The sequence below is a fragment of the Colletotrichum truncatum genome (genome assembly GCF_014235925.2).
Source record: "Colletotrichum truncatum strain CMES1059 chromosome Unknown Contig_0017, whole genome shotgun sequence".
Taxonomy (NCBI): Eukaryota; Fungi; Ascomycota; class Sordariomycetes; order Glomerellales; family Glomerellaceae; genus Colletotrichum; species Colletotrichum truncatum.
Genome location: NW_027222414.1, coordinates 301,964 through 321,569, shown reverse-complemented (window position 1 = coordinate 321,569; position 19,606 = coordinate 301,964). Strand labels below are relative to the sequence as shown.

The window sequence follows — 19,606 nt, the reverse complement described above, 5'->3', positions numbered from 1 at the left end:
AAACATTATCAGCCAATGAAGAGATCACAAATATGCTCTACTGCGCTCGCCGCATCCTTGGTGTGTCGCGGGCAATCCTGTACATCAGACTATGTCTGACACTGCGTCCAGACGACCATTTGCATGCTAGTTTAGCACTAGCAATGATGTATGCTTCAACCAGCCCCAATGAGTCGCATTTCTTTTCCCATTGATTGCACTCACCGGATCCCAGCGGGAGTCCTCATCTGCTTAGCGCCAAAAGTTCACCCCACTTACTAGAAGAGAGCATGGAACTGACGGCTGCATCGGACGAGATGCCTAAAATGGGTGTGTTCAGTAAATTGTGGCGTCTCCAGAATGAGATGCTTAGAGTTGTGCTGATCTTTGGCCGTTAACTCGTGGCCAGCTTTGAGCACCGCCAGAAGCCATGGTGTCGGGGGGCGGAGCCGGGAAAAGGGTCTCCCGATATAATTTCACGACAACTGATCAGGCATCGTGGAGCCACTTTCGGCTTCAACCAATCAGGAGACCTTTCGCCAACGTCATGCAACAAACTTTGAGATCCAAAGCTTGCTTTCACTGTAACTGTACACTGTAGGCCAGCGACGACTCTCACCTCCACGCGGTGCTGGCTGGGAACCTGCGAATGCCTTTTGCCTCGGGGGCATTTGCAGAGCGAAGAAGAGTCATCACCGACCAGCATTTGTCCGCTGGTTCGGGCTACGGGTGGTTAAGGGCTCGCGAGCCCTAGCACCCACAAGCCACAAGGGAACACTTTGAAAACCACCCGACCTACGACCGCGAAATCGAGCCTACAAACGATAGACATATGGGTTGTGGAATAGGACACCCTTGGGGTGCTTTCGGGCTGCTCTGCCGATAGGAGCCGTATTGCGTCGAGAACGAATGACATAATTGGAAGGGAGCGACGAGAACGAACGATGCGACACAATCGGATCCACGCAAAGAACGACGAAGCACTTTGGTTAGTAGGGGGGATATGCCGTGTCGCTTGGCTGTTTCGGTTACAGAGAGGATACTGGCAGACGAACTCCTGCAAGACACGGTCGGCCTTACGAGAGAGATCTCGTAAGGTAGCGCGAAACAGACTTGACTGTCTGCGGGGCGCAGCATATAATGGAAGCGACGGAAGGCTGGATGGGCGGATCGCAGATACGACACTTTCTATATGGCTCGAGAGGACGGACGCGCGTGTCGGTCTACCGCGAGAACGGGACCTTTGAGGCGGCCATCGAGGATGGAACCCACGAGGAGGCCGTTGAGGTTGGCTTAAGGAGCAAACTGGTGTTGACTTGCGAACCGGCAGTGCCCCGCGAGGGAAGCGGAATAGGATCCAAGGGGATGCAAGGTAGAGGGTCTATGTAGGTAGACAGGTCTCGCCTCTACGAAGTATTATCAATACAGATCAACACTTGGTATCGAGTCCATTATACGAGACGCCATCGACTGGGAAAAGAGGAGTGGCGCGACGTTCGAGGCGGAGAAGACAGCCATCATCCACTTCACCCGTAACGACAACAAGTCCGACCCTGAACCGTACGTCATCAAAGGACGACCCGTCGAACCGAAGAATCATACCAAGATCCTAGGAGTCATCATGGACACTCGACTCAAGTACAAGGAACACATAGCAAGGGCATCGTCAAAGGGCCTCAAGGCAGCACTTGAACTCCAGCGACTCAGGGGCTTGTCTCCAGCGACGGCGCGACAGCTGTTTACAGCAACAGTCGCACCGGTGGTGGACTACGCGTCGAACGTCTGGATGCACCGGTATAAGGACAAGCTCATAGGACCCATCAACAGAGTACAGAGAGTATCGGCGAAAGCTATTATCGGCACTTTTCTCACGGTCGCAACGAGTGTAGCAGAAGCAGAGGCGCACATACTCACAGCGAAAGAGCGCTTCTGGAGGAAAGCAGTCAAGATGTGGACGGACATTCACACACTACCGGAGACGAATCCGCTCCGCAGGATGACATCCAAAATGCGAAAATTCCGCAATTCCTTCCGGTCGCCACTCTTCCAAGTGGCAGAGGCGTTGAAGGACGTGCCGATGGAAAGGATGGAGACTATCAACCCGCTAACGCTGCTACCATGGGAAGACAGACTAGAGGTCATAATCGGTGAAGGAGAGACAACAGTGACGGAGACAGCCAGTACAGTCCGTGTGGCGGTCAGCAGCTCAGCGAGAAGGGAAATAGTAGGTGTCGGCGGAGTCGTTCAGAAACGGTCGGTGCTGCGAGACGACCCCGAGTTGCAGCCGTTCTCCTTCACTTTGGGCCCGAGGTCCGAGCAGAATCCCTACAGCGCACTATTAGCAGCGATAGCATACGCGTTGCGGAGGTCACTGCGAGGAGTCGCGGACGAAAGGATCACAGTGGTGACGAGGAATAGGGGGGCGGTACTCTCGCTCAAACGGCCTCAGCAGCAATCTGGACAGGCATACGTTCGTAGCATCTACGATTCGGTGGAGGAACTTCGCAAGAACAACAACATCATCACAGTACAGTGGTTGGCAGCAAGTAACGAAGATGAACTGCTTAAGCAAGCGAAGGCACAAGCACGCGAAGCGACCAAAGACGGCGCCACCCCGCAGGTACAGTTTCCTATGATGAAGTCAACAACTCTCAACGCGGCAAGGTCAAAAATACCACAAGAACGTGCGTTGCCGGAAAAAGTCGGACGATTCTCCAAAAGAGTCGACAAGGCGCTGCCAGGAAAGCATACGCGCCAGTTATATGACGAGCTCACCTGGAAAGAAGCCTCCACTCTTGCACAGCTTAGAACCGGAATGGCGAGACTGAACTACTATTTGCATCGAATAGACGTAGTGCCCTCACACGTCTGTGTCTGCGGCCGAGCGACAGAGACGGTTGAGCACTTCCTCTTCCGCTGCACAAAGTGGACGACATATCGGGCAGAGATGCTCCAATGCACAGAAACACAGAGAAGTAACATATCCTTTTACCTTGGAGGCAAAAGCGCAACGGATGACGATAAATGGACGCCAAACATGCAAGCAGTTCGAGCGACTATACGCTTCGCACTGGCGACAGGCCGGCTGGACGAGAGATGACAGACGGAATTGGAGGATACCTAACACATTCAACCCGACAAAACCCTAACCAACCATCAACCCGTGACAGACAGCAGGCACTGCTTTAACCGCCGTAGATAGGACGTTGAACACTTGGGGAATAGGCCTCAAGATAGCATGCTAATACACAATACACTAAACCGCGGGAATCCGTAGCGAGAAGAGCAGAAAATGGAGGAGTAAGGATAAGTGGAGACAGTATGGGCTGCAAAGAGACCATGGCACAAAGTCAGAAATGTACTGTACGTGTAATCAGCTTTAGTTGCCCTTTCGGCTCTGCCGCCGGGCGTAATAAATTGTGTGTGTGTGTGTGTACACTGTACTGTAGTATTCGAAATTGGTGTCCGCTTTTTAGACATTGAAGGTTACTGGGCACGGATCATTTTGGATCTTGGCGCTTACAGGCTACTTCCAAGACCAAGGCATGACCTCATTATTCCTCAGGGTACTTTTGGGAGCAATATATGGCTTCTTAATTGCTGACTTAGGAGAAACCACGCACTGTTTAAGCAAATCAGTTGGCACTGTCTTCCATCTGCTTTTGTATGCGTTAATGCGATACTCAACTGAACGATGCCATGCCTAGTATAAGCTACTATCAGCTGCCCCGTTTCTTGCTTACTTTGACGGCACTAATGATTACACCAACACACAACCTCAGGAGGGGCCAAAAACGGATTTTCCCGTCATCGTTTGCTTAACTATTAAAACTACCTATTCAGGCTGCTTGGCTTCCGACATCAAGCTCGCTTTTTTTTTTTTTTTTTTTCACACAGTACCTTACCATAAATCAATGTTAGGTTCCCGCTGAACCTAATGTTTCGCATTCGGTTAATAGCTGCAAACTGAAATGGCAGAAGTCGTGGGACCAAGTAGGAGAACAGCATGCTGCAGACGACGCCGGGGTATGGTCTGTTGACCGACCAGCCTTGCCTATCGTAATTCTCCTTCGACAACCTCCTAAATCACCTAGACGAGCTGAAAATAGAATACCTACATATTATTGAAATTAGATCCCCACCTATCCTTAGTACGTAAAGCTGTTGGTAGACAGCAAGAACCAAGCATGGTGGTATCGGTTCTGGCACGCCGAGCATACAGCGTCCGACAGTAGGCCGAGGTTTAACCGACAGGCAAGTACGAAAACGTGTCATTTACCTCTTCCTACTCCTACGCTTCCACATTTCCACCCATCGCCAAGAGCTGTCGACGATGGCGCCCAACCTCGCTGCTTTTCAGCACGAGCAGATCAAGCATATGCTATTTGACGAACGACTGACTGATGTGCATAGAGCCAAAATCGCTGGATGTAGCACGCGCGCCGTCCGTAGGATACGATCAAACCTTCAATGCTTTGGAGCAACTAAAGCCCCCTCAAATGGAGTCGGACGCCCCAGAACCATCACCCCGCCCATGTTGGCTGCTTTATGCGATCGGCTAATCGAGAAGCCCACTATGTACTGCGACGAAATGGTTCTGTTCCTTCATGACGAATTTGATACCCTGGTAACAGCATCGAGCATCGGGCGTGCGTTGAAGGCGGCTGGTTGGAGCAAGAAGGTAGCCCGAACAGTTGCGAGAGAGCAAAACCCAGACTTACGACTCGACTATCTTCACGAGCTATCGGCTTTTTCTTCCTACCACCTCGTATACGTCGATGAGTCTGGATGTGATAAAAGGGCCGGGTTTCGGCGGACGGGATGGTCTCCTCACGGGGTAACTCCCGTCCAGATATCTCGATTTCATCGAGGCCAAAGATACCAGATCCTGCCAGCGTATACCCAAGACGGGATCTTGTTTACCCGCATATTCCAGGGTTTCACCGATAGTGAAGTATTCGAGTCGTTTATTGAAGACCTGCTTCCGCATTGTGGCAGATGGCCTGGGCCGAGATCCGTACTTATAATGGATAATGCTTCCTTTCACCATACGGACAGGATTCGACAGCTGTGCCACAATGCAGGAGTCAAGTTACTCTACTTATGTCCATACTCTCCAGATTTAAATCCGATCGAGGAGTTTTTTGCAGAACTGAAGGCATTCATCAAGCGGCACTGGCAAGAATACGATGGACGAGATTTCGAAGGCTTCTTGCAGTGGTGTGTCAATATGGTAGGCGCACGGAAAGCAAGCGCTCGAGGTCACTTTAGACATGCGGGTGTTTCTATCGAGGAGCCATAATAAGTAAAGTAAAGCCTTTATTAAACTCTATTTACCAACGCTGAACCGTATTCATGCATCGCATTGAAGCTCTGCCCATTTCCTAATGCTAGTAATAAAACACCGCGCCGCGCCAAGTTGTATCCCATTACTTGTAAAGAATTCCACATCTTGTTTGTCATGAAGCCCCTCAAGATCTAAACAATGGTCTAGCGCGAGTTCCGCCGCCTTCCGATATTGGTTCTTGAAATTTTGGCGTTGAACTCGGGAGCACAACCAGTCACAGTACTTTTCGATCGCAACATCCTGCAGCCCTGAGATTTCAAGAGGAGTCGGAAGGCTAAACAAGTCAGTCTACAATCCTTCGTAAGACTTGGGAATGACACAGACTTAAGCTGGCCAGGTTGCGCGGCCTGTGCAGGTATTACATTCGTGATAGTTACTGGCGGGGTGTTGTTACTGGTAGGTGTAGATGATGAGCTTCTGCCTCGACGTTCTAGACGTTGCTGCTCCTCGGCACATAGTTCTTCGCGCACGTTCTGGGGCATGTCATCATGCCCCTGCAGGGAACCACCTTGCTCCATGAAGTTAAGAAGGCTCTTTAAGTGGTGAGTGTAAAGCTTATAGTGCTTCTTCGTCACAGCATCGCGCCAACAAAGAGGTCCCAAGTTGCAGGGAGGTCCCGGACATCGGAACAGGCTGTATAAACGCTCCCACAACGACGGTCTCCCGAGAACTTGCTCTTCTGCATTTATCCGCGCGTCTCGTTCGGCCAATCTCTCCCCAGAGACAGACGCAAAGCCACGTTTGGTTCCACGTGGCGCAGCTGCAGTACGCGATTCCTCGGTTTCCATATAGTTGAAGGACATATCAATTCTGATGTTCTTCCCTGCGCGGAAAAACTGGCTCCAGCGTTCCAGTTGCCTTTCCAGCATCCGCCAATCGATATCAAGCTCATCGAATCGTTTTACAAAGTCACGTTGGGAGCGCTCTTGTACGGACACACGCACGCTAGTATCGTCAACGAGGTATGACTTTTTCGCGGAAAGCTTCTTTTTTAGTAGCCGATCGAGTTTACCCCGCAAGATTCTTTCCCAGATGGCGCTAGGGCAAAGCACAAGGTCTTGTTCACTATCTTCAGCTACCATTTTCTTGTTTACTGTTAGCTTCCATTCAATAGAGTAGTGGACGCAAGTGGGCGGCTGCTCATCGTAAGATTTGTCCTCGTCCCAATCGGCCAGCTGCAGCAGCGGCAGACCATGTTCTGGTGGCCGACTTAGGCGTGACGAGGCAATCGTCTGAGCGTCCTCAAGGTCAATTACTGAAGGGCTAGTGGCGAATGAGGCCACATCAGTTGGATCAAGCGGTGTGCCAAACAGGCCAGCTTGGTCATATGATGACCCATCCTCGTACGTGTAGTCATCCGCAGTGATCTGCGTATAGTAAGACATCGTGGTTTCTCAGTCACCACGGAAATCTCAAACATGCAAAATTTACGCCCTGTTTGCGTGATTGAGGATTAAATACTGAGATTCTACAATGTTCTAAGACTTTCTAGAAGACCCACCCAGTCGTTTGTGACGAAAACAGACTAGTGTGTGCTGCATGGGGTGGTGTTGACTGAAACGGCGAGGAGATTGACTCTGGTTCGAAGTCTGATGAGGGTGGCATGAGCGTAATACTTCGTGTATCGTCTAACTACAGAGAATCTAGTGTATTCAATAAGTTATTGAAGGTTGAAGACGGTGATGATACGCTTTGAATGTTATGACAAAAATGGCTTGTAGGCTCACCGATCACACCGAGCCTGGTGTATTTACGTAAGCAACTGACTCGATTATTGTAAACCTATGTATGTGCGTTGTCCGCCCTTATACTTATGCTTAATAGATTAAGCATTCCTTTCGCTCTTTTCCCTCACTTTAATATATAATTTAGCTCGTCACAACTGTCGGTTTCCTCCTCCCAATGGAGTGCTTCTCCTGTGACTAATCCCGTGCTGTTAGTGTTCGCCGAAGAGAGCACTGGGGCTTCCCGTTCTAATGACTGACTGGTCCACTCCAAAACGTTTCAACATTGTCGACGACACATAATTTTTCATGTCGTATTCCTCTCCGCCTGACTGAATATCGCTCATGGTCGCCACCAGGGCGTGACAGATAAAACCCAGGAGGGAAGTTATTGGCTTCCTCATATGGGTCGCCTCCAACCTCGGACAGATGGTGATTTGTGTCGTCTCCTTCCCCACCTTCCCTCCCGGTCTTCTTATGGTCGTCCGGCCAACAAAATCGTGTTGGGAAGGTGTTTTGTTCCTCCTTCCATACGTCATATCCAGCTCGAATATGTCGTCATGCATGCTGCCATCGTCTGAGCAACCAGCCTGCGAGAGCTGTCCCATCCTCTTGTATGTAAAAGATTCGTAGAATCAGCCCCATAAAAGGTCCGGCAGAATCTGCATACGGCAGTGTGACGCGTCCTCGTCTTGTGTTGCTCCTGGTCGTGGGCGGCATTTTCGCCCGATACGTCGAAGGTATTTTTGGATCGCTTCGATTCTTATTTTGTGGCTCTTTCCCAGATTCAGTACATTCCGCAGCGCCCATCACCTCGGCATAAAAGTATTACTCTTCCTGTAGTCAACAATGAGTCGAACGATATTGTCCTTGCGAATTAGCATGTAACATTCTTCCTATCATTTTACCTTGTTTCGACTGTCCGCAACGCAGGCAATCCTATATAGAGGGGATCACTCTGAACAAGTGTATGTCTCTACTAGATCTTCTCTAGTTCGTATATTCTTTGCCATCTTTGCTCGCTCAATTTAGCGTTAAACTCTTCTTGACTAAGAAAACTCTCGCTACAACTGCGAACATCGACTTCTGCGACAAATATTCGGATTATATTTTAAGCGTGTCGGCTATCTACGAGACCCCGCCAACAGGGCATGACTGCTGACTAAAACAGAAGCTACTACCGTGCAGGAACATTCAAAGCTCCAAAAACCTTGCTTATCTGGAGACTGAACATCATGACCCAGTCGAACGTCTTCACCGTTCTGCGATTCACAACCAGACTTCACGTTTGAATTCGATCGAACACTTCGCTAACGAGCAGATGACAAACATGGACCCTATCCACGCCGGGTGGCTGTCCCGAGCGCTGATTCTCTCGGCAGTACGCGTCGAAAAGGTTTTCAGGAAAGTAGCTTTTTGGAAACCTCCGGCCGGCTTACCTTCGCTATTTGGACTTTGCATCAAAGTTAAGCCCAATGAAGACCTTGCTGAAGCGCGAGCGATGCTTTTTGTCGCCGAGCACACATCTGTTCCTGTACCCAAGCTGTATTGCGCCTTTATTCACCAAGGATCTACATACATTGTTATGAGCAGGATAAGAGGACAAATGGCATGGCTGCGCTGGAAGGACCGCTCAGAAGCGTCTCGACGGCAAGTCCTTCGTCAGTTGAGGGAAATGGTGATACAAATACGCACTATTGCCCCGCCAGCAGACACTGGTGTGGCTAACGTCGATGGCGGCCCTATTTACGATTGCCGCTTACCCAAAGACCCTTCCTGGGGCCCATACGCGACCATGCAGGACTTCCACAAAGAGCTCGTCAACTGCAATGATCTCAGTACCCGTTTCGGCAGCCCATACGAAGATCTAAACGAACTACTAGAATTCTACCAAAAATTCAACGAACATCCGGTCTTTACGCATGGAGACCTCAGCAGTCTCAACATTTTGGTACGAGGAGATGACGTCGTTGGTATTGTGGATTGGGAGACAGCTGGCTGGTTACCCCCTTACTGGGAATACACGTCTGCATGGTTTGTGAATCCTCAGAATCCTTTCTGGCAAGCGGAGGTGGATAGATTCTTGACTCCTATGTCGTATGAGCTAAAAATGGAAAAGATCCGTCGGAAATATTTTAATACAATATGAGGTGGATAACGGCCAAACTCCTATGGTATCAATTCCTTGTCTTCCAGCATGTCCCAGGTCGGCACCTTGGTAGGGTCATACGTTCCCGTTCCATCGAATCGATGCTCAGCTCTCTTCTTCTCCACATACCACATCGCTGTATCCCTTATAGCCTTCCAACCTTTTGCAGAGGTCCCGAGAGCTTTGTTATCCTTTTGAGCCGCCCTCCAACCGTCCTTCACGAATTTGACACAATTGAAATCCTCCGATTCAAGCGATATTTCCTCAAAAATGGATTTCAATCGGTCCTTATCTTCGATCTTGGCGATGACGACGCGCACAAGAATTGCAGACGTCGGTGCCATGGTCACCTTTTTGCTTTCATATTCCCATTGCATCTGCGGCATCGGAGGTTCACCCGCTAGAGTCATAGTTTCTTTTGCATGGATTCGTCTGCCCCGGCTGTTGGCTGATTCATGCTTGGGCCCGACTAAGAACGCCCAATGATAACTAAAGATATGTAAGCATTGTTCTCCTTCACTAATAATGGGGGAAAAGCTGACGTGTCCTCTAAACCAGGCATTTTGGGTTGGCCGCCCCGGGCATATAAGGCAACGTATAAGCGATCCTTGTCTGAAGGCATCGTTATAGCAACAGCGGAGGTCGAACAAAAAGAGAATGGTAAGGAGGAAGTGTCAAAGAGGTGGAATGTATGGGGGAAAGAAGAGGATGGACAGAGGACAATACTTATACCGTGCTGCTCTCCTGTACCCTTAAGCGCCGGTTGGTTTGCTGACATGTTGTGTTGGTCGTTGGCGCCAGGCCCTGTCAAAAGAGAGAGGACACGAAACATTCCCGGCTGGGCGTGGACCAACTAGGTGGACGACGGGTTGCTGTTGTCAGACAGACCGCCGACACCGTGATGAGAGCCATAAGTAAATACATGCGAATGGTTGCCTCACATCAAAATTTGCTCATTGGCACTTGACCCTATCATCGTCACGCAACCGTTATCACACAATCCCTCGGAATGATCCATTATCAAGCTTCTACTCAACCAGCTGGGATTGCTACTAGTCGTACTGTTGAGGACATGCCTTAGCAGCCAATCAATGATATATAGCCCCTTTAGGTACCTTCTCCGATGCAAGTGGACTCTCGCCGGCGGTTCCGCGACCAACGAGTGGGTTATCTGTTGGCACAGAGCTTCAGTACACTAACACGCCATCGCAGGGAAAAGAAATGCACAACAGCGGGGCTCCATCAAGGCCTCAGGCCTCTGTAGTCTTGGTAATGCCGAATTGGCAGACGGATGGTAATCTGGGCGCGTCGCCGGGCATGGCCGATATGAAAGAAGGTCTTAAGTAAACGAGGGTATGGAGGACATCGTATAAGGTACTTCAAGGGATACATATACACAGCCAACCTCTCAACAAGTATGCCGTTAATGGGCTTAAGAAGGGTAGTCATACGAATTCAAATAACAGCCGAATACAGCGCCTATAGTGAGATATCTACACGATGACTACTGTTCTATAGTTGAATCCGAAATCGGTTTCCGGCATTATTGTACTAGGGCTTCCAACCAAGAGACAATAATGGACCTGTTTGCAGGCTTGTTACCTGCGAACGTCTCCACACTACTTCCCAGAGAGAAAACGATACAGAAAGTGGCAGCTATTGTGGGCGCTCAACCCTATGTTTGAGAGTAAACAGCTGATTATGGATTACATTCAGGGGTATTATCATCTTTCCAACAAGTACTATATATGGGTCGCTCTGTACCTTGTCAGCAAGTGGATACCAAAATGTCCAGTAAAGAAATGTTTCTTGTGTGGAAAGCATGAAACTGATTTCGAAGACGACTGTACATATAGTGAAGACCAATGATGTGCTAGTCTAATTCGTAGCTTCAAGGCGAACGGAAACGCAGGCATAATATTGTCTGCTTGTTGGCTGTAGCAGCCGTTTCTGGCCTTAATGACGATGTGCATCCACTTTCTGAAACGGTTGTCTATTTAAATCAGTTGGTTTTATTCGTTCCATGTTTGTGAGCCAACAGCCTCAAACGGCTCGCTTAGCTGAGCAACTAGGCTGTCGTCACTTTCGTCTAATAGCTGTACGTATTCTTTGACTGAGCATAAACGCTGCCGCCTGCGCGAGTGCTAGTGGCAGATACTCAAGTCGAGTGGAGAGTAACGATACATCCTCAGCCGGAATCTCGTCATCAAGTATGGCATGTATAAGCTGTCGTGTTTCGCTGTCGACCATCTTCTTGACCTCAATGACCTGCTTCCCCCGCACTAGCCTCGACCCGACCTGCTTATTCCTAGTGGTTATGAGAACTGATCCGTGGTGACATTCAGGAAGGTAGTGTCCGAAGCCACCTTGAGGTTGAGCTAACTGATGCATGTTGGTGGTGTTGCTCTCGGATGGTGGAAAGAATAGCTGCAAATCATCGGCGTTATCAATAACCATAAGCCACCGGCCTTGACTCTCTTTTCCCAACCACGCCTTAACAAGAGCGAGCATATCAGCTTGCGGATCGTCATATCCAGGTATACCACACTCTTGTGCGATTGAACTATATGCTTGGTAAAATCGCTCTGCATTACTGGCATGCACCCAAAATACTGATATATCAGGGTGCACATGTTGCAGCCAGAACACATAAGCAAGCGCGATCTGGGTTTTCCTTCGCGAAGTTAGACACTGTCAGATTTCGTAGTAGGAGAAAACTATACCCAATACCCCCGAGCCCATATAGGGCGACTCGCGACCGAGACTGAGTAATCTGTCCATGAGATTTCTGGTGCCCAAAGAGCAGCTTGAGTTGATGAAGGACTTCGGAGCGCTCAACGAAATCAGGATTCTTAATATACGGAACGAGGACTAATATCTATTAGTGAGAGTTGCGCGTTAGCAATACCTACTTACCAGCCTGTGAGCTATTAGTTTCTTGTTCGTAAGCGTATAGCGCGCGAGAAGAGCCTTTGTTGTAGATGCGGCTGTTGCTGCCGCAAAATGCTGCCATTTCTTATTCTTATGACTATCTGCATAGTCACAGACCGACTTCACAATAATGCATGGGAACTCGTCCCATACACCTGCTCCCTCCATCTCCAGTGCGAGAAGGTTATGCTGTTTAGCGATTTGGTCTCGGTCTAAGCCGGACTTCATCACAGTATCGCTAGACCCGATGCGCCCGACTAATATTTGGAATAGTGAGGATGACGCGATTGCCCCTTCCTGCTCATCTAATTTCTGCTTGTTGAGACGTCACCGAGAAACAAGATTGGCCAAATCACACTGAAGAACATCGCACGAGGTGGCAAGTGCTTCTTCACAGGCACCGGATTCACTACAGCCGCATCCGTCAAAGTCATGGTGTCTGTGAACGTAATCCGGCTTAAAGAGGCGATCCTCTATTGCCGCGGGACGCTTGTATTGGTTCGAAAGCCCGACATCAGTAACCTTTTGCTGAATCTGTTCAAGTATTTGTGTGGCTTGATCCTGTAGACGGCTACGAATGTGATGCGTCTGGAAAGTCGCAACAAAGGAGCGTATCTCTTTGTTAGGCCTTCCGAGGCTGTCTTCAACGGTAACTTTCGTAAGGAATCTGTCAGGATATTTCCTGCCTAAATCGTATTGCACGATGCTGATGATCGCATCGCCAAGCAGAAGCTCGGTATCGGTCCCAACCCCAGGCACACCGCCGCATATACCAGCCAAGATGACCAGATTGATCTCGGTGTAGCTCAATCGGAGAGTGGCTGCCGCCCCTGAAGCGCTAACCTTTCCCATGGTGGGAAGGAGAAGAAGAACAGCGTGGTGGCTTCCGATTCGACCAACTGTATAGTTGTTGCAGTCCCCCATGGCTTTTCCTAGCTGATTCCTATCATCCCATATCTCGTCGAAAGCGAAGGAGACGGCATCGTATTCGAGTGGTAGGGCGCATATAATTGCGATCCGAAAGTCTTCGCGGCGATGAACCTGAGTGCGGCTAGACATGGAAATAGTGGGTAGCTAAACGTGTTCGAATGGTTGTTACGCTATCGCTGAAGGTGCGAAAAGACGAATTCTAGATGGCTGTCTGAGGCTCACGAAGGTGCTTTTGGGGAAGCTTGGGATGCGCCAAAAATCAGGCTGGCGCTTCGTACAGAAGGTTGATTGGTACATCTCGTAGGCTGCGCCACCCACGTGGTCACCTTCTCGCCGGCCATATCAGTGCGCTTGTCTGTAGGCGCTGGTTGCAACTGTATAATGCGCATTCCATGATATTGGAAGGTTGAATTGGCTTCATCGGCAAATTCTCTTGTTCACGATTACGAAATCTTCCGCTGTTGGAACATGCCTTTCGATTAAACCCTATAGCTTAGGTAAACGGTAGCGTGTGAATAAAGCGGGTTGTGAGCACCGTGCGCTATTCGTAGAACTGGTTGTATGTAAGAGCATTATTCAGCTTTACAGCTAATGAGATAAAAGAGCCACAATCAGCGTTGAAGTAGCGTAATCAGTATTAAGGTCTTCCCCAATCTGTCAAAGTATCCTGCCAGCGAAGGGCCCACAAATGTCTGTGCGCTAGCTTTACCAGTCATTATGGAGCGGACGCCAATTACGAATACAACAGTAACTGTAGCCTTCACCAACCTGGAAACCGATTTCGAATCTCTCTGTAGAGTGCTTCAGATGAATGCATAAAATAACGATTGATTATCATTTTTTGGCTGCTGTTGAAGGTCAATTGGGTGTTTTGCGGAAGGAGCGGTACGAAGACGCGTGGCGCGGCACTAGTGAACCCACTTGCGGCGCGTCCCGTCTTGTGAAACATGGAGGCGGACCCGGACACAATCAACCACGTCCGACACCGGGGAGGTCGGCGGAACGGAGCGACCACTGCGACGACTGCGTAGACCGACGACCAAAGCCCGACTGAACGAAGCAAACCGAGAATTTTTTGACGATGGAACCGCGGATCCAAGCGATCTGGCCAGAAACGGAGGGCGGAGGGCGACCACCAGGGGCACGTCAGCCACGAAAGGGAGGACCAAGGCGGCCGAGGACGACAATAGAGCGCTGATCCTGGCCATGTGAAGGCAGATGAAGGAATTCCACGCATCCATCCAGGTGGTGTTCGACGCATGGAAGAAGTCAGAGCTGCGCAACAAGGATATCCAGACCGAGCTTCGACTAGTCAAGGACGAACTTCGGACGGCAAAAGAGGAACTCGGGTCAATCAAGGACGAGCTGCAGATGGTCCGCGGCGACCTGCAAGCGTTGAACAGTCTGAAGACGATAGCACGAGGACGCACGAAAAGCTCGAGGCCTTAGCGACTCTGGCTTCGGCGCGTAGCGATCCCAGTCCATCCTACGCCGCCGTCGCCCGAATCCCGCAAACCGGCCAGACCCGCGATGCACGGACCCGGCTGTCAGGCGCAACACCGCCCAACGTGACCGACACTCTACACTGCACGATTGACACCTCTAAAGTTGAAGCGGAAGACGGCAGCAAGCCCAGCGCGGGCACGATCAGAGCAGTAGTGGAAAGGAGATACGTGTGGACGGGAATACGGGATGGCGGTGCCAGACCGCCAACGCGAACCCAAGGGATGCGGAGACGACGCGGAACAACAAATAGTTAAGCAAATCGCGGGGACGAAGATTGCCCGGGCATGCGCGTCCGGGATGACTGCCTATATCCGATTAGGGTAGACTTCGTGCGATGGTCAGCAGTGTGGGAAGAGAAAGGAAAATACAGAAGTGAAAAAATCGTATGGCTAAGCGGCCAAGAAAACCCAAAACAGTACGGGTCGATGGCGGTCTACTTGACCAAGGCTAGTGACGCCAGAAGGCTCATCCCAGAGGGCTATTTCCACGCCAGCGGAGAGTCGGGAAATACGGGAGTGTTCAAACCGCGGGATCGGATACATCAGTGCTTCAAATGTCAGCAGATCGTCCGGCATAAGGCAGAGAAATGCGAAAACAGCCTAGTATGCGGGCGGTGCGCCAAGGAGGGTCATCACTACAAGGAGTATCGCGAGACAATACTGAAGTGCGTTCCCTGCGGTGGTCCGCACGAATCCTTCAGCAAGAAGTGTCCGAAGCTCTACCCATCTCTCCATGAGTAGAAAATTTCGGATTCTCCAACTGAATGTAAGGAAACAGGATGCAGTGCACGAAAGCCTTATGAACGATGAACAACTGCGAGATTTCACAGTCATAGCAGTGCAGAAGCCATGGGTGTGGATGAGAGAGGGTAAGATCCTGACGGTGCCAATGCAGCACAGTAGGTGGACGAGGATGGTTTCGACGGCGTGGAGAGAAGAAGGATGGTGGGGGATGAGGAGTATGCTGTGGGTTAATAGGGAGGTTGAGGCGGAGCAGGTGCTGATACCGTCGCCAGACATGACCGGAGCCATTCTTCCACTCTCGGGTCGTCGAGTGCTTGTTGTGTCGGTGTACGTTCCGGCACAAGAGCCTGAGATGCTTCGACAGGCGTGTTCCCCGTTGCGGCAGGCAATCGCGGGAGCCAGGAGTAGCACGGGCGAGGTGGTGGATGTGATCCTCATTGGAGACTTCAATCGGCATGACCAAGTATGGGGAGGGGACGGCGTCTCAGCGAACAGACAAGGAGAGTCGGATCCGATCATCGAGCTGATGAGCGACTTCTCCCTCACTAGTCTCCTGCCAAGAGGGACGAAGACGTGGCATAAGAACGACGCGGCAACGACAATTGACCTGTCAATCGCATCGGAGGAGTTGGCGCGGGTGATGATACGATGCGCCGTGCACGAGACAGACCATGGCTCAGACCGCCGAGCGATTGAGACAGCGTTTGAGATTACAACGCCGAACACAGACGGCAAGCCTCGACTTTTATTCAAGAATGCTCCATGGAAGTCGATCAATGCGAGGATTGAGGCTATACTACAACGTGTTCCTTCGGGAGGTACCGTGCAGCAGTAGACGGACAGGCTCATGTCGGCAGTAGTGGAAGCAGTAGAGACGTTGACGCCCACAGCTAAACCGTCTAGGTATGCAAAGAGGTGGTGGACGGACGACCTCACTCAGCTGCGCCGGATCCACACATTCTGGAGGAACCGAGCGAGGGCGGAGAGACGGGCCGGTCGTTGTCCGCCGGATCTTGGGGAGCGAGCACGGGCAGCGGCCAAGCAGTACCACGACGCAATCCGACAACAGAAGAAGCACCACTGGCACGAGCTCCTGGCCGACGATACGAACATCTGGAAGGCAGCCAAGTATCTAAGCGACGACAAAGGTGCCTCGTTCGACAAGATTCCCCAGCTTACCAGAGCAGACGGTTCAAAGACGGAAGAGACCGGGGAACAGGCGGAGGAATTGTTGACTGCGTTCTTCCCTCCGCTTCCAGATGCGATCGACGACGAGGGGCAACGTCCACAACGGCCGCCCGTGCCCTTCCCCGACATCACGTTAGAAGAGGTGGAGAGACAGCTGTTCGCGTCGAAGTCGTGGAAAGCACCCGGTGAGGACGGTCTGCCAGTAGCCGTGTGGAAGCAGACTTGGCCCGCAGTGAAACATCGGGTTCCCGCGCTGTTCCAAGCCTCGGTGGAGACAGGAGAACTGCCTAGGCAGTGGAGACACGCAAAGATCATCCCGCCGAAGAAACCGAACAAGGACGACTACACCATCGCAAAGGCCTGGCGACCGATCTCGCTATTGTCGACACTGGGGAAGGTGCTCGAGTCGGTGATGGCTGAGAGGATATCGCATGCCGTCGAGACATACGGGCTTCTGCCTACAAGCCACTTCGGGGCTCGGAAGCAGCGATCGGCAGAGCAGGCTCTGGTTCTGCTCCAAGAGTACATCTACAGAGCATGGAGGAAGAGAAAGGTCCTCAGTCTGGTCAGCTTCGACGTCAAAGGCGCATACAACGGAGTGTATAAAGAAAGACTACTTCAGAGACTCAGCGCGAGGGGAATCCCAGAAAAGCTGGTGAAGTGGGTCGATGCGTTCTGCTCGAAGCCGTGCTGGAGCTCAGACGACTGAAGGGCCTATCTCCGTCAACGGCATGGAAACTCTTCGTGGCGGCGGTGGCGCCGACAATAGATTATGCGTCGAACGTCTGGAAACATAGGTGCAGAGTAGCCCAGATGAAGGTTATCAACGGGATACAGAGGATTGGAGCTCAAGCGATCATTGGAACCTTCAATACAGTGGCCACAGCGGTCGCCGAAGCAGAAGCAAGCATACAGCCAGCTCAGGAACGATTCGACAGGAAAGCGATCAAGTTCTGGGTGCGTCGCCAGACTCTGCCTACAAGTCATCCGCTGCGACGTATCAGACCTTAGAGCTTCAAGAGGAGCATCTCACCTTTCCAGAAGATGGCCACAGGATACCAAGACCTACCAGTGGATAGGCTAGAGACCATCGAAGCGTTTCCCCAGGCACCGTGGGAAGACCGAATTCATACGGTAGTGGAAGAAGGCGGCGATAGGGCGAGCAGGGCGAGCAAGGCGACCCAGACTGGGTGGGCCATGAGAGCTGCAATAGGCAGCTCGGCAAGAAACGGAACCGTGGGCTACGGAAAAGCAGTACTGCTCCCTTTGTCACATAGGAGAGGCGGCTCCATGACGACAGGATCAACCACCGTCGGCCCTAGGACGGAGCAAAACCCGTATACGGCGGAACTCATGGCGATAGCAGCGGTGCTGGAGTCTCTTTCGGAAAGGATCCGCCATCGGGCAATCTATGTGTTTTCCACCAACGAAGTGGCCATAGTAGCTGGGAGACCGCGACAACAATCAGGCCAACAAGAGATCCGTCGCATAAACGAGGCAGCCAAGACGCTCGCAAGTAAAGGCAACAAGGTTACACTCTTCTGACTTCCGTCTGGGGTAGAGTCCGATCTCAAGCTCGAGGCCAAAACGGCGGAGAAAGAGAGTACGCAACAAGGAAGGACGCCGAGGAAGAAGCCAACCAGGGCCTACTCAAGCAAATCGCAGAGATGAAGATTGCCAGGGGTATACGTATCCGGGACGACTTGTGTCCGATCAAGGGTATGCTATGTGGGATGGACAGCTGTGTCCGTGAAGAAAGGAAATTACAGGAGCTAAGCAGCATCAAGGAAGAAGCAACCATCGCCTAAATTATCAGGCTAGGTGATCAGGAAAACCTCGAACCGTATGGGTCGATGGCCGTTCACTTGACCAAAGCTATTGACGCCAGAAGGCTCATCTCAGAGGGCTATTTCCATGCAAGCGTAGAGTCCGGAAACATTGGATCCCGATCTCGGCCACATCAGTGCTTCAGATGCCAGCAGATCGTCCGGTGCAAGGCATCCGAATGCGAGAAAAACCTAGTATGCGGTCGCTGCACCAAGGAGGACCACTACCACAAAGAGTGTCGGTGTACGTTCCGGTACAGGAGCTCGAGATGCTTCGCCGCACATATTCCGTGTTACAGCAGGCAATCGCAGCAGTCATGAGTGACACAAGCGAGGTGGTGGATGTGGTCCTTGTTGGAGTAATCGATACGATCAACTATGGGGAGGGGACAAAGTTTCAGCGGATCAGACAGGAAGAGACAGGCCCGACCGACTGGATGAGTGACTTCTCCCTCGTGAGCCTCTTTCCAATGAGACGAACACATGGCATAGGAACGACGCGACAACAACGATACATATGCTAATCGCCTTGGAGGAACTGACACGAATGATTTTAAGATGCCCGGTGCACGAGACAATGCAGCAGCAGACGGACTGGTTCATGTCGGTAGTATCGAAAGCGGTGGAGGCGTTGACGCCTACAGCTAGGCCAGCTAGGTATGCGAAGAGGTGGTGGACAACAGGCCTTGCTCAGCTGCGCTGGATCCACCTATTCTGGAGGAACCGAGCGAGAGTAGAGAAGCGGGCCGGCTACTGTCCGCCGGATCTCAAGGATGGAGCGCGGGCAGTGGCGAAGCAGTATTACGGCGCAATCCGATACCAGAAAAGCACTACTGGCATGATTTTCTTACCGATGACGCAAATTTCGGGAAGGTAGCCTAGTATCTAGGCGCCGATAAAAGCGCCTCGTTTGACAAGGTTCCCCAGCTTACCCGAGCGGATAGTTCAAAGACCGAAGAAACTGGAAACAGGCGGAGGAACTGCTTGCGACCTTCTTTTCCTCACTCCCGGACAATATCAAAGACAAGGGGCAGCGTCCACAGCAGTCGCCGGTTTCATTTCCTGATATCACATTAGCAGAGGCTGAGAGACAACTACTCATAGCAAAACCATTGAAGGCACCTGAGGAGGATGGGCTGCTGGTAGTCGTGTGAAAGCAGACGTGGCCCGAAGTGAATCATCGGGTACTTGTCCTGTTTTGAGCCTCGATAATTGATGGATAATTGCCTAGGCAATGGAGGCATGCGAAGATTATCCCGCTGGAGAAATCGTTGCGAAGGCCT

General features: G+C 51.2%; 11 protein-coding genes across 11 annotated transcripts; 6 read left to right on the top strand and 5 right to left on the bottom strand.

Moving 5' to 3' along the window:
• Positions 1–712: 712 nt before the first annotated feature.
• On the bottom strand, positions 713–895 carry CTRU02_215636 (uncharacterized protein; the record flags this gene model as incomplete). Its single annotated transcript, XM_036723667.1, has 1 exon — positions 713–895. One exon carries the CDS (start codon positions 893–895, stop codon positions 713–715), a length of 183 nt encoding a protein of 60 aa, XP_036584350.1.
• A 705-nt stretch (positions 896–1,600) lies between these two features.
• CTRU02_215635 (reverse transcriptase) lies at positions 1,601–3,079 on the top strand (the record flags this gene model as incomplete). Its single annotated transcript, XM_070206519.1, has 1 exon — positions 1,601–3,079. One exon carries the CDS (start codon positions 1,601–1,603, stop codon positions 3,077–3,079), a length of 1,479 nt encoding a protein of 492 aa, XP_070059819.1.
• A 1,233-nt stretch (positions 3,080–4,312) lies between these two features.
• Positions 4,313–5,281, top strand: CTRU02_215634 (uncharacterized protein; the record flags this gene model as incomplete). The annotated part of the gene is made up of 1 exon (XM_070206518.1): positions 4,313–5,281. The coding sequence occupies one exon, from the start codon at positions 4,313–4,315 to the stop codon at positions 5,279–5,281; it is 969 nt and encodes a 322-aa protein (XP_070059818.1).
• Positions 5,282–5,332: 51 nt separating this feature from the next.
• CTRU02_215633 (uncharacterized protein) lies at positions 5,333–6,711 on the bottom strand (the record flags this gene model as incomplete). Its single annotated transcript, XM_070206517.1, has 2 exons — positions 5,333–5,600; positions 5,651–6,711. 2 exons carry the CDS (start codon positions 6,709–6,711, stop codon positions 5,333–5,335), a joined length of 1,329 nt encoding a protein of 442 aa, XP_070059817.1.
• A 1,660-nt stretch (positions 6,712–8,371) lies between these two features.
• CTRU02_215632 (uncharacterized protein) lies at positions 8,372–9,199 on the top strand (the record flags this gene model as incomplete). Its single annotated transcript, XM_036723670.1, has 1 exon — positions 8,372–9,199. One exon carries the CDS (start codon positions 8,372–8,374, stop codon positions 9,197–9,199), a length of 828 nt encoding a protein of 275 aa, XP_036584352.1.
• Positions 9,200–9,219: 20 nt separating this feature from the next.
• Positions 9,220–10,031, bottom strand: CTRU02_215631 (uncharacterized protein; the record flags this gene model as incomplete). The annotated part of the gene is made up of 2 exons (XM_036723669.1): positions 9,220–9,688; positions 9,742–10,031. The coding sequence occupies 2 exons, from the start codon at positions 10,029–10,031 to the stop codon at positions 9,220–9,222; spliced, it is 759 nt and encodes a 252-aa protein (XP_036584353.1).
• A 1,247-nt stretch (positions 10,032–11,278) lies between these two features.
• Positions 11,279–12,212, bottom strand: CTRU02_215630 (kinesin light chain; the record flags this gene model as incomplete). Its single annotated transcript, XM_036723671.1, has 3 exons — positions 11,279–11,873; positions 11,923–12,070; positions 12,116–12,212. 3 exons carry the CDS (start codon positions 12,210–12,212, stop codon positions 11,279–11,281), a joined length of 840 nt encoding a protein of 279 aa, XP_036584354.1.
• Positions 12,213–12,457: 245 nt separating this feature from the next.
• CTRU02_215629 (kinesin light chain) lies at positions 12,458–13,189 on the bottom strand (the record flags this gene model as incomplete). The annotated part of the gene is made up of 1 exon (XM_036723672.1): positions 12,458–13,189. The coding sequence occupies one exon, from the start codon at positions 13,187–13,189 to the stop codon at positions 12,458–12,460; it is 732 nt and encodes a 243-aa protein (XP_036584355.1).
• A 1,089-nt stretch (positions 13,190–14,278) lies between these two features.
• Positions 14,279–14,820, top strand: CTRU02_215628 (transposon I factor; the record flags this gene model as incomplete). Its single annotated transcript, XM_070206516.1, has 2 exons — positions 14,279–14,454; positions 14,478–14,820. The coding sequence occupies 2 exons, from the start codon at positions 14,279–14,281 to the stop codon at positions 14,818–14,820; spliced, it is 519 nt and encodes a 172-aa protein (XP_070059816.1).
• Positions 14,821–15,478: 658 nt separating this feature from the next.
• On the top strand, positions 15,479–17,206 carry CTRU02_215627 (uncharacterized protein; the record flags this gene model as incomplete). The annotated part of the gene is made up of 2 exons (XM_070206515.1): positions 15,479–16,140; positions 16,213–17,206. 2 exons carry the CDS (start codon positions 15,479–15,481, stop codon positions 17,204–17,206), a joined length of 1,656 nt encoding a protein of 551 aa, XP_070059815.1.
• A 104-nt stretch (positions 17,207–17,310) lies between these two features.
• On the top strand, positions 17,311–18,168 carry CTRU02_215626 (transposon I factor; the record flags this gene model as incomplete). Its single annotated transcript, XM_036723673.2, has 3 exons — positions 17,311–17,454; positions 17,509–18,013; positions 18,059–18,168. 3 exons carry the CDS (start codon positions 17,311–17,313, stop codon positions 18,166–18,168), a joined length of 759 nt encoding a protein of 252 aa, XP_036584356.2.
• Between the last annotated feature and the right edge of the window lie 1,438 nt (positions 18,169–19,606).